This window comes from Plectropomus leopardus, chromosome 21 (assembly GCF_008729295.1).
Source record: "Plectropomus leopardus isolate mb chromosome 21, YSFRI_Pleo_2.0, whole genome shotgun sequence".
NCBI classification, from domain to species: Eukaryota; Metazoa; Chordata; class Actinopteri; order Perciformes; family Serranidae; genus Plectropomus; species Plectropomus leopardus.
In genome coordinates, this window is record NC_056483.1 from 15,757,164 (window position 1) to 15,771,968 (window position 14,805).

Consider the following 14,805-nt stretch of genomic DNA (forward strand, 5'->3'; position numbering starts at 1 on the left):
CCTTTAGGCTGACAATGGCAGAAAGGGAGGGAGAAAAAGAGAAGGACAAAGTGAGAGAGAGAGAGAGCATTTTTCAGACCCACTTGGCAGCAATGATAAGAAACCACGATAAAGCACGTTTAGCTAATGATATTACAACAGGAATGCAGTCTGGTCTCCCTTCACATGACACATTGTAGCCCAAATACTATAGGTTTTAATTCATTTGAGGCAGATCCAGACTGGTGCACAAACAGACTGACACAACTTAAGTCATGCATCACTTCTATTCAGTGATAAAGGTTAGCAAATTCTAATTATTTGCATTCCTTTTAAGAAAAGAAAAACTATTACCTTGTTCTAAGGATATGTATGTGATAGTCTTACTGCAAAATACAGAACACAGTGTGATTTAAAGATCAAGTGTGAAGGATTTAGGGGGATATGTGGGAAAATGGGATAAAATGAAATAAGCATTTTTTCTTTAATTACCTGACAGTAAGAAGTGTCTTGTCTTTGTGACCTTAGAATGACCTGTTTTGTATGTACATGGGGAGCGGGTCGTCATCCACAGAGTCCACCCAGTGCACCCAGAACTGACAAACCAAACACCGACTCCAGAGAGGGCCATTCGCATTTAAGTGTCAGCCACTGTATTTAGCAGCCCCTCTGTGACACTTTATTTAGTTGTAAATCACATGGTCTGTTTGTTTTGGAGAGGAAGGTCCTTAATGTCTGGATCTTAAATTATCAGGGGAAAAAATATAAGCACACGTTAGCAGGCACTGGGCCAGCAGCCCTTCTGCAACCTGCATGTTGGAGACATGAAACTGCTTTATTCAGAGTTTTTACTGGTATTAATCACCTGGTTCATTTGTATTTGAGAGGAGCAAGACCTCTCTAGATACTGGTCCATCTCATGAGGAACTGTTGGTATTTAAGCAGTGGCTGGCTGTTCTTTGCACAAGTTATCTGCACCATCTGAAAAATCTCAGCTACATGTACAGTCATGCATCAGTCTGATGATATGGAGTAGATGCCAGCAGTTTTGTATCAGAGGTGGGTCATTTTATTTGGCAGAGTTTCCCGCATTCTCCACAGTTCAAAACAGAGGTTACATAAAACAACAGCACGCATTATACAGAACTATAATACAACTTAAGTCATGCAGAATGTTGTTTTGGCTATGCACGCCAACCACAACTAAAGCCTTATGCGTGGTGTGCTCTTATGGCTGGAAAATGATAAATGTAGTCTTAAAAGAGGTCCTCTGGTTAGGACTGTGGCCAAAGAGTTTTTTACACACACACAAAAGCACACACATGCATATCCATGGCAGCAGGATTATCTTATCTCCCAGGCACCGCAAGGATCTCTTTGTGGATAAACAGGAAGAGAGCTCGTGCACCCGGCCATGCTCCACTTTCTCCACTGCTCCTCAGCTTGTGTGGAGATCTACTGGACAAAAGAGTCAATAAAGGTTTGAACCCACAGAGTCAAATAAAGTGTGAATCTTCAAATTACATAAGGTTCACAAACCCTACTGTCCATACTTTAACCCTTTGAAACCTGGACAGACATCACCTTTTTTGTGCTGCATTAAGAAGCCTTTCACAAGTGTTTAAACCTTTGAACCCTGTGCTAATTAGTTTGATTTTATTTTGAAAACATGGGAAGGCAATGAGCAACTTGACAATAGATTTCCAGCAAATTCAAAGAAATAGAGGTAGATTTAGAAAACTTTTTTTTTTAAGTTAGGGAAATATGTCCAGAGAACTATATTTATATTTATCATAACTATATATATGTAAAATTATGTTTACAAAATTATTATAATTTTAATCTTTTTTATCAGGTAATTAATTTTTTTATCTAAAATGTTTACTTGTTTTTCTGAATGTAACTTTCTTGTACTTATATAAATAAATATTTTCACGCTAATTTTCTCTTTAGTTACTCTTGGTCTTCTTTCTATAGTTTTGAGAGAAATCAAACAAATTTGCCCAGGTTTCAAAGGGTTAACATATGGATAAAGTAGAGAAAAAAGTAGACAACGTGCAATATTGGCAAGACAAATAATGGAAAAAGGTTTATTAGAGGGGGAAAAAAAACAGAATTCTGTGCATTATAATGCATTATTTTTTGTCAGCACTGTCAACTAGAAATTTGGTTCCATGTGGCACCATGTCAAGTGGGCTTTTTGTCATTTTAGCTCTTGACTCAACTTCAACAGACCAAAGGAGCCAAAAGGCTTAAAAGGGGAACAGTTAAATGTTATCAGGATAATTCTCCCTGAAAATGCTCTTTCAGTTCCTTTTAACTTTCTTTCTTGTCAAGTGTTTCCAGAAGCTATTATGCCGCCATGGTTGCTTGCTAGCATGAGAGCTGCTAAGCTTTCCCAGTGACATCATCCTGGAGCCCGTGGGTTCGAGAGGGTTTTAACGTTTGACAGCATTCCCAAGTGAATTCCACAACTCCCATGTGATCCCAGGAGGCTGAGCAGGAACTCTGGAGCTGTTTGGAGAGGGTGTTAGGAGACCCTGCTGTGAGAGACCCTTTCATTAAGAGAAATTGTGTATTTTACTTGTTTTTAACTACCATAACTTCATTTTTTCCAGTCTATTGTACAAAAAAACTTGAGAATCATCTACAAGACTTAATGCTAATACTCTGACTATCTCAGGGAAGTCTCTGGTATCATCATTGATGGGCTTTGAGGTTTTGTGTGGGTAAAACTATTCAACCCACATGCTTTTAATAGCATCTTAATGACAGATAAATGGATGACACCGACACCATTCGTGGCTTTGGTGCATTTTCATCTGTTTGCAGTGGTCTGGTGCTGCGTCTCAACATGTTTTGTCAAGTCTTTCTCTTTCTTTACTCACCCCACATTCTGTCAGTAGTCATAAGATACAGTGTCATCTGTTTTTACAGCTGGTTTAGTGGTCTAAAAGAGAGCACTAACAAATCTGTGTGTAATGGATGTTACTGACCTGGTCCACTCGAGTCACTGATATCACTTAACATCAGGGATATAGTAGTGGTTAAAAATGAACCCAAACTTTGTCTACTCACCAGTACATCAGTGGCCAGTGGTGGCCACATGGAGCCATTGAAAGACTCAGGTGGCACACCAAAACCAAAAGCCATAAATGAATCTCAGGAAGTCTATTAGTATAAATCGCATACTGATATACTTGGTTTATAGTGGTTTCTTTACAGTTAATAATACTATTAATAATACTACTTAACTAATGAGCATCGATTCAAAGTACAGTTGGGTATTGTATATTTATTTGGAAATCTTGATGTGAGAATTTAACAGACCCCTCTGAGAACTGAAATGCCTGTTTCTCCCTCGCTATAATTATCCTGATTTTGGAGCATTATTTTGCCGCCTTCCTGACAAGCTAGTATGACATTTTCAGTACCAATGGATGCTTTAGGTTTTCTATCTATCATTTTTGCCAGGTGGGGCCAGCAATTATATCAGGGTGTCAAGGGTTAGGTTGGATGAGGACCCAAATGCAGAACACAAAAATGCAGACAGGTGTGCAAACAAAAAGCGAGCTTTTAATGCTGATGATGATGATGTCCAAAAAACAAACCCGTTACCAAAAACACAAAGTACAAATAAAATACAAATCAAAAAACCAAATTGAAACACACCAGGATAAACAGGAAAACAGGGGTGAAAACAGGAGCAAAATATATAGGAAACAGTGGGGAGAATCACAGGGCAGGATCACAGCAAGGGTAACAGATGAACTGACGAGGCGAGCACACAGGTGTATATATACACAGAGGGCACTAATCAAGACAACGAAACACGGTGAACAGGAGGGGAACAGGGATTGGCTGACAAATGAAGGTGTGGCAGAGGACACAAGCGTGGGGCAAACAAGACTTAAACAGAACAGGTGTGCAGGGAAGACTTCAACAAGCGAGGACAAATGAGACAGACACAGGTGAAACTAATCTGGGAAACACAAAGGCAGGAAGTAAAATCAGACATGACACACAAGGATAGATACTATAAAAGTAAAACTGGATGCAGAACATGAGTAACATGAAAACATAACAACAATAAAGCCCACATTCTAACTCAAACCTGTAATCATGACACAGGGAGGGATATTTGCAGAGTTATTCACATTTCCTACACTGACATAAACGGCTTTTTATTTACGCAAACACAGCATGCAAAAGTAAAGACTGTTATAACTTGCACTGTGGTTTAGGAGGGGGATTGCAGTGTTAAATGTAGCAAGAGAGAAACGTGATGACCATGTGATGGGATGTCAAGGTCATAAAAAACAAGTGTAGTTGCTGATCTGCTTAGACTGTGGTGCCCAACAGGACCACAAATAATTTTGGAGAGCTGAGCGTTAATGTTTGCACCATTTGGGCAGAGGCTGTTTGTATAATAACAGAATCATGGTTGTCAAACACATGCACACAGGTACAAATGCAGTATTGTTACTTTAGGACTTTATTGACACTTTGGAGATCACGCTTGAGTAGTTGTGTTCTCCTTTGAAACCTGGGAAGCCAGCAGGGATACAGAGGAGTAAGTGAGAGAGGGGGGGGGGGGGGGGGACCAATCCAAACAACAAAGGAATGCTCTCCATCAGTCAGTGCTGCTGCTCTCTGCTCTCCCACTCGCCTGCTGTGGTATGTGTAATTACTCCACAATTAAAGTGCCTGTACTTGTGACTCTCTCTCTATGTATGTGTGTTTATGTGTGTGTGTGTGTGTGTGTGTGTGTGTGTGTGTGTGTGTGTAAAACCTCGCAGTGCTTGGTGACTATGCTCGACCGTGTCGACAATGTGGCCTGGACAGAACAGGCAATTTCACACAAGTGAGCCAGGGAGTGAAAAAAAAATGGAGGGGAGATTTGATACGAAAAGAAAACATTTTATTTCCCTGTGAGATGCTGCTGCTGCTGCTGAGGGGAGAAATACAGCTGTTCAGATTTCTCTCAGTCTGCATCCTCCATTTTTCTACATTCCCAGCTGAACTTCCTCTTATTTTCGTCTCGACTCTTTTTCTGCTTCTGTTTTGTAAATCACTTGTGTCTTCTTCTGAAGTCTCTCTCCTCCTCTCATTCTCTCCTCTGACCACAGGAATGCTGGGCGACTGTCACTGTCCACGTCATGCATAGTGATCACTGGGCCCACGAGGCACACACACAAACAGTAACACAAACGGTTTCAGACTAGAGAACATTGGTCTTTTCTTTCCTTGCAATTTCTACATATAGTAAACAAGGTCTGTTTTATAGATGCAGCCTTGACAAAAGCTAGACATGCTCATGTATGATGTAAATGCTTTTCTATGCATTTCCTCCATATATTTTTACTGTCCCAGCCAGGAAATTGCTTCTATTTCTGCATGTTTAGTTAAACAATTAAATAAAAATGAAAATTGTGCAAAAATACCATTCACATAAACATTTATAGCTGTGTATATGCATGAGTGCATGTGTTTAATGAGCATTGTAGCACAAGTTCCACGCATATTTGGCTTCCCCTCTGCAATTCCCCCTAAAGGTGCTGCTGTTTACATCTCTAGTTAAACTTTACAGCCAAACGTTATGAAATGAGATGGTGTTGGCACAGTGGGCTCCTTTTTCACAACACATGGCATTGCTTCACATAGAAACAAATACACTCAGAAAATGCAGCCTGTTCTTTTCATTATTGGAAAAACAACAAATGCATCATAAAAAATCCAATTATAGTTTACTGGCCAAGTCCTTACACTCATTAATGCAATGTAAAAACTCAAATGCCATCACATAGAGCATTCTTTCACAATTCTTTAACATGATGTTGTATGTATTAGTAGTCAGTTGATATGAAGTTGATATCTTAAAGGTATAATATGCAGAATAGTCTGTTACTGCTTGTAAACACACTAGCCAGTGGAAGTGAAAGTAAAAGCCATCTTAGGCATTTGCCTTTTAGTCTCGCTGTATTTGCGTTTTGTGGTTTTTTTTTCTGTTTTGGTGTTGTGTTTCTTGGATGCCTCCAGCTTGTGGTCTGGCACATGGTCGCTACCTTTTTATAAAGCCTCAACCTCAACAGGGTACACACCCACAAAGTCTCAAACACTGAAAAAACTAAGAGACAGAGAAGGCCGAGGAGAGGGTCTCTGCAGATAAATACACTTCTAGTGGGTCAGAAATAAGCGGCAACCTCCAAGGCTGAATAATGAGGCCAGTGCGGAAATATCTAAAACTGCTGTTCATTGCATGACCACTTGAGGCTGGCTCCAAAACAGAGTAAATCCCTATTGACCCCATTTTAAAATGCCCAAATTCAAAGCAGAAAAAACATGTTTTCTGCCTGATAGAAAAAAAAGAAAATCTGTTTTGGTCTCTATGGCTAATTTTAACATTTATGACAACTGTATGGGAGTATTTTTTAAAAACTCACCCATTTGTAATGTATTAAGGCCCAAAATTACGCATACAGAAGGGCGGGGCCTCTTGAGTGACAGGCCCTCTGTGCAGTGTCATTACAGTCTGTGAGCCAGATCCAACCCAACCTCTAGTTCAGATATGGCCACTTCTGGCTCCCAAAACAAAGATGGCAACAGCCGATATGCCAAACTCAAGTCTTCAGTACAGCAGTCCAAAAATAGGTGATGTCATGTTAGATATGTCTATTATTTTGTCTGTCTATTATTTTTACAGTCTATGGTCAGAAGTGATGATTGAGGGGGATTACTTCTGTTTGAGTCTATACAGTTTCAGTTTTTAACAATTTTCAGAAAATTCTGCACAGTTTATCTTTAAATACATACAGTATTTCAAAAAGAAAAACAGTTCTGAAATAAAGGATCCTGACTTTACCATAATCAAAACAAACTGGTGATATCATCAGAACATTAAAAAACTAATCGAAAACTATTGTGATGTATAAGATGCTGAAAAATATATGCGAAATCCCTGAGTCATATGATCATAATCCAGATTCTATAGGGTGACCTGAGCTGCACTCATTAGATAGTACCAATGTGGTATATTTACAGTTTGCCCCCCAAAAGGGAATGTGGGAAAATTAATCCAGAAGTGAAGCCAGAGTTGTGGTATGATGAGATGATGGTAAAAAATGCCACTGGGCAAGCTCTGTGATCTAAGCTCCAACTTCTTTCCCTCTTTTGGACTTTGTGCATGATATTAGAGCTGAGAGAATCGGCTGCAAGCAAAGCTGTGACGTTAAGAATTCCAAAACATTCAAAGGTTTTATGTCCTTCAAAGGTCATTCAAAGGTCCTTGGCTCACACCGTATGTCTAACTGCTGAAGCACCGTCGAGCAAGACAGTGAAACCTTGACAGCTTAAAATACATATATATATATATATGTATAATTCCTTATTAAAGTCACTAAGCTATATAAGAGATTATTATAAAAACTAACTTCAGAGGGACTCCGGCATTATGTAAGAACTACCATCCAACAGTAGTGGAAGAATCTGACCTCTGACCTGCGCCCTCCACTTCACTGTGGGTCAGTGCACATTTGTCCTGTTGTGCAAACGTGTCATCTTAGTTTGCCGTCCTGTTCAGACAACAGTAGATTGTTGAGTTTGATGACTATGTTGGCAAAGTCCGTGAGCTCCACAAAGTCAGAGGTGATGATGTTGACCCCGTCCACCCCTGGCTTCTGATCCTTAACCCAGGCCATGATGGTCGGCAGGTTTCTAGAGCCACAAAAGAAGAAAGTTTGTATCAGAGGGAAAACAGTTACACCATTTTTTGTTACACCAAACATCCTGAATTTCAATGTAAACTAATTCCTTGACCTTGCATAGATACTCAGAATACCTCTAGCCAAGTCTCTGTCTCTGTAAGGTTTATTGTTATGTCTAACGTTGTGAAACTCTGATCAGTCGGTCCTTGGCTGAATATCTATCTGTCCACCAAATTTCATGAAAAGCTGTTGATAAGGTTTTGAGAATCAGTATCATGATATAGGAGATAATGGAGCTGATGGAAAACAAGATAAAGGGGGAGATGTTTGCGTCTGTCTGTCAGTGAGAGACTACTTTGCCACTATTGTTTCAAAATCATTACTTTGCGTTCAAACACTTTCTCTTCTGGTTCTTGCCGTAGATGTACACACAAAAACACATGCCATGACTCTAGGTGTATCATTTCCAACACCCTTTAATTCTCCTCTATATCTGAGCCGCCAGCAGAACAAAACCAGGAAGTCAGAAATGTTTATCCAGCAGCGATAAACAATCCAATTTCCTCGGAAGTGCAGAAGTAGGCCACCTCCTGTCTCGCCAGAGAGTCCGTTCAGGAGTTTTATACCCCGGCATCAGTGGCAGTTTCTCTCAGATTTAGGGGAATGGTGGGTACGTACTCTAAGTCAGGATATCCGCTGTCATTTCCACTTAAAGCTTAGGCTCTACGAGCTGTGTGACTGATAAAGTTTGTGCAAAGAATTTAGTCTTTGCATGGGAAATAAGATCTCTTATCTGAGAGGTGCAATGTGTTTCTTTTTGATCCTCTATTGTTTGGAAATGGATAGAGAGGATTAGAGCTTATCCTTAGTTAAATAAACCAGTGAAGTGACAGAAAAATTGTAATAGAGAAGTCAAACTTAAAGATGCATGATTAGAGTTTTTATAGCAGTAGTCAATCTATTATAAGTCCATGAAACATCCACACTGCTTTTGCTATTGATGCAGTCTCAGCCAGTCACATCTCTAGTCTCACGGTCTCAAAAAGGCTGTGCCAATCACAGGGGAGCATGACAACAATAGCTCCACAAATAGACAGACGCTTCTTCAGGAAATAGTATTGTTGTCTGGATGGTGTGGCGCGGCATGTTGTGAACACACACATCCACAAATCTGCAGCCAGAAGCAGATGCTGTGTGTATTTAGTTAATTTGCATGATAACAATATAAATAAATAATACAACATGTTAATGACACGGTGTTAATATGTCAGCATCTATTTCTGATTTAATTCCACAGTATGTCACATCATAAACAGTCACATCATGTTGTTAAATGTGACACAAGAGTGTTTGCACCATTCAGGAGTAAGACATAAAAACACCTTCCTTAAAGAAAGTTGGAAAGGAGGTGAAGACATGAAGTATTCTATTGTTTGTAGAGTGTTCGTTAAATGCAGTTATTTACACTTTTTGCATTATCGTGTTATTCCTGTGCATTTGCTCCAAGTATTTAGTTGGTTTATATTGCCCTTAAAAAGGTTATCTAAAAGAGCAAACTAAGATAATGGTCCTCTTTGATGCATGTATGTACTATACTGCCCTCTACTGGCTGCAGATTAAAATAACTACATGGAATTGAGCATTATTGAAGAGGATGCACGAGCACATACACACTCACACACACACTCACACAAACATGGGCTGAATTCCTGTATTCTAAAGCAAGTAATAAGTAAAAACTGAACCCAAACTACCAAAGAAGTTGACATACTAATAATGTATGCCCACACATTCACAATGTGCCACTACACCTCCCTCAGTCACAACCTTCAAAAAAAACCACCCAAATTTAGCCACTGACTTCTCCACCAGGTAGTTGCGCAGCCCCCAGACCAGGCCTTTGGCCACGGTGTTGACCCTGGGTGTCAGGATGGCCTGAGACACGTGGAAGGATCCCTGCTTGGCTCTTTCTTTAAGTGTCGTCTCCAGGAACTGTACAAGAGAATGTCAAACACAAACAGTTTTCACACAACATAAGTAATCCATACAACTGGATTAAAGCTTGTGAATATAATGTCTAAACTGCTGGATTTTTTAAAAATATGTCGAATCCTCCATCTGGTGCAGATATCTGGATTGATTTGTAACTAAATGAAATGAAAGAAGCATATGCCTGCGAATGGTTATCACAGCTAATGCTGTTGTCTGACCTGTGTGAGCTTGTTGGGTTCTGTGGTGTTCGCCCAGGGAGCAGGGATCTTGTTGCCAGGCCACATGACAGAGATGCCCTGAGCTGATGGATGATGGTAGAACACAATCACCTGAGGGGAAAGTAAATACCAGCAGTAGATTAGTTCAAATGAATGCTCAGACTGGGTATACTGAATATATAATATAAGGTACCACTCAGATAGTCTCATGCTAATATTTAAGGAAAAATCAGGTAAATATTATCATTATAAATTTGTCTTTGTCTTGCATCTACATACATTTTAATCTCCACCCGAGACCCCAAATTTATAGTATATTTAACCATAAGTTAACCCAGCATCTGCAGTAATATCTACATGTGTACAGTGTTGAATAATCGGGAACACTGACTTTTCAGCAGCGCAGTATATGCACTTAGAATAAAACTCATCTGCATCAGCGCTGAATATTTCAAAAAAGTAGGTGACAATTTTCTTTAAAATTATGATTTCACTGATCCACTTTTTAACACAGTGATTTAGCAGCGAAACAAAGACAGAACTGGCTGAGTGTCTTCTCCAATGACACTTTCAACAAGATAGTTAGGCGGCCCTTCTCTCTCCTCCTCTGCCATCTCTCCTCTCTCTGCTCTGCATACGCTCTCTCTCTCTTTCTCCTTTGCCAACTAAGCCAGTCACAGATTAGGGTCATAGGAGCAGGAGTTAAACTGATAGCATCTAAATGAGATACAGACATGCACACAGAACCCTGCCAGTCCAGCTGCTAGGATAAAATGTTTAAACACATGTACGTCTCAGCAAATCAAGGATGTTACATTTTGTATGTTTCGTACTTTTATGTAGTTCAGATTACATGTAAATAAGTTGAGTTGCTCATCAGTAGGAGAAGGGGACGGTGGGTGGCATGACACCTGCCAAGCAGCAGACTGAGCAACAAAAACAAGACAAGAGTTCGGAACATGTCCACCTGTGATTGTAGCCGCAAAAGCAGGTGTTTTTTAAATAACAGTTTGGGACATACTGTATCCAGCTGTGTTTGTAGTGACCAACTTCAGTATTTCAAAACTACACATGTTTTCTTTATCTTTACCATGTTTTCTTTACCTCTTTGCCTAAACCAAACCACGTGTTAACCTCAGCGTTGTCACAAAATACTGTAAAATTGAAACGTAAAGAAACATAAAATTTCAACATATCCGCAACAAACGCACAAATGTAACATATCTGTCTTGCAGGATCTTAATATAAAGTATTTTGATATCAAGATGAATTGAATTGAATCCTAAATTGACACAAAACATTATATTAAGATTCTTTATAGCCAATGTTTTGTGTCAATTTAGGTGTGTTTGATGTTTTGTACTATGGCTTTGATATCACTGTTTTTGTTTCCCTATGTACATTTTCTATGTAATTTATTTAATTGTTGATTGTCAATTGTTTACCACCCTTAGTGGATCAACAACACCTGCCACCATAGAGCTCATCAGCCTATTGGTGTGCATTATAGGTGTAGTTTCATCTTTTCAAACATTTGACCGGATGAAGATCCAAGCAGGGCCGAAAAATCGCAACACAGCAAGACACATACACACAGATGTGTGTCTACATAGAATTTCTAGTGTTCATATATGTAAAGTAAGTATGTGTATTTATAAAGAACAAAAACAGTCTGAAAGGAGGAAATTGAAGACAAAATGTAGGGAAAGCCAATACAAAGAGGAAAGTGTGAAGAAAGGATAAAAGCCACTTATAAGAGAAGGAAGGTGGTTGGATGATGGAACAAGTGTTAATGGGATGACACTTACCACTAATTCGTGTTGGGGAAAGTCACAGACAGCTGGGATTACCTGACCACAAGGGTTAAGTGTGCCGCCAGTAAACACACACTTCCTTGCGACTTTTACTTGAACATAAACACGAGCTCAAAATGGTCTGACATCACTGGAGTCAATACTATAACAAAATCTGTCCGCAAGGGGACAAAATGTTTCAGGTTATATTGTATGTCCACTTTAATGTGATCTCACCTGGTATTTCTTCTGCCAGAGGTAGTCCAGAGTGATGCTCTCCACTGCACAGTTGTTACACAGCTTGCTGCCAAACACTTCCTGCAGCATGTTGATGAGGTACACATGATGCTCTGGGCCCATTGCATAGTAGTGGTTGAAGTCTAGAAACACTACCTAAATCAACCAAACAACAAAACCAATCAGTTAGCAAGCCAACTCTATCTGTCTATTGTCATGCTTATGTGTATTTTCATACTGTATACTATTAAAGTGCTTCTCACCTCTTTCCTGTGTCTGCTTAAGAAGGAGTTAATTTCTAACAAACCGTCGCACACCTGTGGGGGATAACAGAGTCAACGGTTGGAGGTTATTTGCTGCTTCAAAGCTTCTTTTGATGACACACTACTTCTTGCAAACACTGAGTCATAACGGAGACAGTCACATGTCAGATTCACCAATTTCAGAAGAGGGATGTTTACAGCTAAACTCACAACCTTTGATCCCTGTTCAATGTTATCTTCATTCCACTGCTAACAACATTAGCAGGAAAATAGAACACAACACTAGCAAAACACATTCACTTTCAGTATATGAGACAAAATATCTCAACAAGCTGAATTATTTGAATAACATTCAAATGTAATTTTGATCATTTCAGGATTGTGGACATCTGATCTAGAAAGACAGCACTGATAGATAATATTGGGCTGTGGCAGATTAAATAAAACATATTTAATAAATGTGTAATAACAGGTTGACAGAGTGATGAGGCATTTTAATGTCAGTAAATACTCTTTCTACTGCTCACCTTGTGGCCAAAAAGGCCATGGATGAAGTAGATCTCAGTTCCAGGCTCCCCCGGTTTGGAGGAGACCCTGAGATCAAAGTAGCGAATTCCTGCATCCAGCTGCTCTTTAAATGTCAGATTCTAGGAACACAGATATTATAAATTACATGATACATAACCACTGGCTACAGAACCCAACACATCTGGTATGATGTAAAATACACACTTTCAAAATATGCCAGAAATATATCACTTTGTCATCTGTAAGCTGCCTGGCTCCACAGATGTTAGGATGTATACATATCAGTGATGTGAACTCAGTACCTGGGTCATGGACCACTTCACCATGACCTTCTTGGCTAAGACGCTGAACATGGTGGCGAGGTACTTCACATATACCTTCTGGTCAGGTCCCACAGGAGCATGCACATCTACCCAGTAGGTAAAAGAATCATGGGACCCTGGAACAGAGATGATGGTGATGAGAAATGAAAAGGTTAAATTAAAATGAACAAATCACATTCCTCTCAGACTTGTTGCTTTGTTGTTATCTGTCCAGAGTCGATAAAATCCAGGTGTGGCGGACAGATGAATAAAGGAGAAACCAAACATCTTTACGCACGACAGTCTCACCTGGCACAGCGAGGTGTTTGAGGGGCATGGCACTGAGTTTGGGGGGGAGGGAGCCCATCCAGTCGGCATTGGAATTGCCGATCCCTGCAGGTCGGGTCTTCATGTCAGAAAACAGCCTGTCAACACACCTCCTCTCACGAAACCGCTCTTCGGTGCAGATGCAACCCCGGTGACGGACCTCTGTGCGCCCCCAACGCGTAAAAACTACAAAGGATCATCTTGCAATGTCACAGTCAATAAATCTGCATATACCACCTGTTCACCACATCTACTGTGACCCGTGTCTTCGCGCGGTTTTCTGAAGGTTATTGCATGGCGTCGCGGTGCGCTGTTCTCCAACCGGCGAACCGGGCATCCGTTGACCAGACCGGCTGGTGGCTAACGAACACGATAATCCTCTTAGAGCAAAACTCCACTTGTTATCCCCCTTCTACTGCTTCTTGGATTCACCTGCTTTGTGTGTGTGTGTGTGTGTGTGTGTGTGTGTGTGTGTGTGTGTGTGTGTGTAAAGACCATCCCTGGACACACAAACACACACAGAAAAGCAACTAACAGAAATAATGCCTTTAATGTAATGTAACTGTGTTTTAGAGTCGTGCAGAATGGCATTAATCAGCACGTGCGGCTCTTCTTATGTGTGACCGCAGAGATTATAGGCTATAAGGATGACATGAGCTGGTTTTGTTGCTTAACTGAAATCGAGTCTATGTGTTCAGGCGTTAACAATTTGATTTGATCTATTCTTTTCTGCTCTATTCTATTATTTTGTTAAGTAAATAATTTATAAATTTTAGACCTTCAAATGCTGGTTGCATATTTCAGGTAAAATGGGCATGGGAGTGAGACATGTGACATTCACCTTTTTTTTAATGGTTAAAACAATTTATCAGTTTAAGCATTTATCCATGAAATCATAGCCATTTATTAAAATAAATTGTCCAACTTTTCTGCCATGCTTTCCCTAGTCTTTGTCGCCTGTTTCCTTGGTGCCATATTATCTACAGTGGATGTATATGTAACAGTTATGGCTAATTATGCAGTCTTGTGGCTGACATAGACTCACTGAATTATAATTAAGATTTTAAAAATATTTTTGTGGCAAAAACACTAAAAAAAAAACGTCTGAAATGTGGCACACAATAGGTAAGTTATAATTTTAAGTTATCATTTTATGGCACCTTGAAGTCTAAAATAAGTTGGTTTCACCATGGAAAAACACCCTAATTTAGCCTCAGTTTCAGTCCCATTTAACCTGAATGCATTAAGTACCCACTGTTGCCAAAATATTGTCATTAAAAGTCAAGCATCAATATAAAACAACAGCCTACAACTATTTTTTGTTGCTATACCCTGTTGCAACAACTCAAGAACATGACTGGTGACTGGCTGATAATATTTAAAGAGCCCAAGATGTAAAATCTTGATTTGAATGTCTTGATTTACCTGACTTTTATAGAGCGTGGCGAAAATGTCATGGAGAC

General features: G+C 39.7%; 1 protein-coding gene across 1 annotated transcript; it reads right to left on the minus strand.

The window, feature by feature from the left end:
- Window positions 1-7,532: 7,532 nt before the first annotated feature.
- Window positions 7,533-13,427, minus strand: plcxd2 (phosphatidylinositol-specific phospholipase C, X domain containing 2). Its single transcript, XM_042510916.1, has 8 exons — window positions 13,325-13,427; window positions 13,016-13,152; window positions 12,713-12,832; window positions 12,186-12,239; window positions 11,923-12,078; window positions 9,893-10,003; window positions 9,544-9,674; window positions 7,533-7,692 (listed from the first exon to the last, which is right to left on the minus strand). Exons 1-8 carry the CDS (start codon window positions 13,425-13,427, stop codon window positions 7,533-7,535), a joined length of 972 nt encoding a protein of 323 aa, XP_042366850.1.
- Between the last annotated feature and the right edge of the window lie 1,378 nt (window positions 13,428-14,805).

Bases quoted from the DNA above. Each gene is read 5' to 3' on its own strand.
- plcxd2 (XM_042510916.1), bottom strand. From the start codon at position 13,427: ATGAAGACCCGACCTGCAGGGATCGGCAATTCCAATGCCGACTGGATG. The intron at 13,153-13,324 runs GTGAGACTGTCG...TCTCTGTTCCAG, and splicing joins CAAACACCTCGCTGTGCCAG to GGTCCCATGATTCTTTTACC. The intron at 12,240-12,712 runs GTGAGCAGTAGA...TATCCCCCACAG, and splicing joins ATGGCCTTTTTGGCCACAAG to GTGTGCGACGGTTTGTTAGA.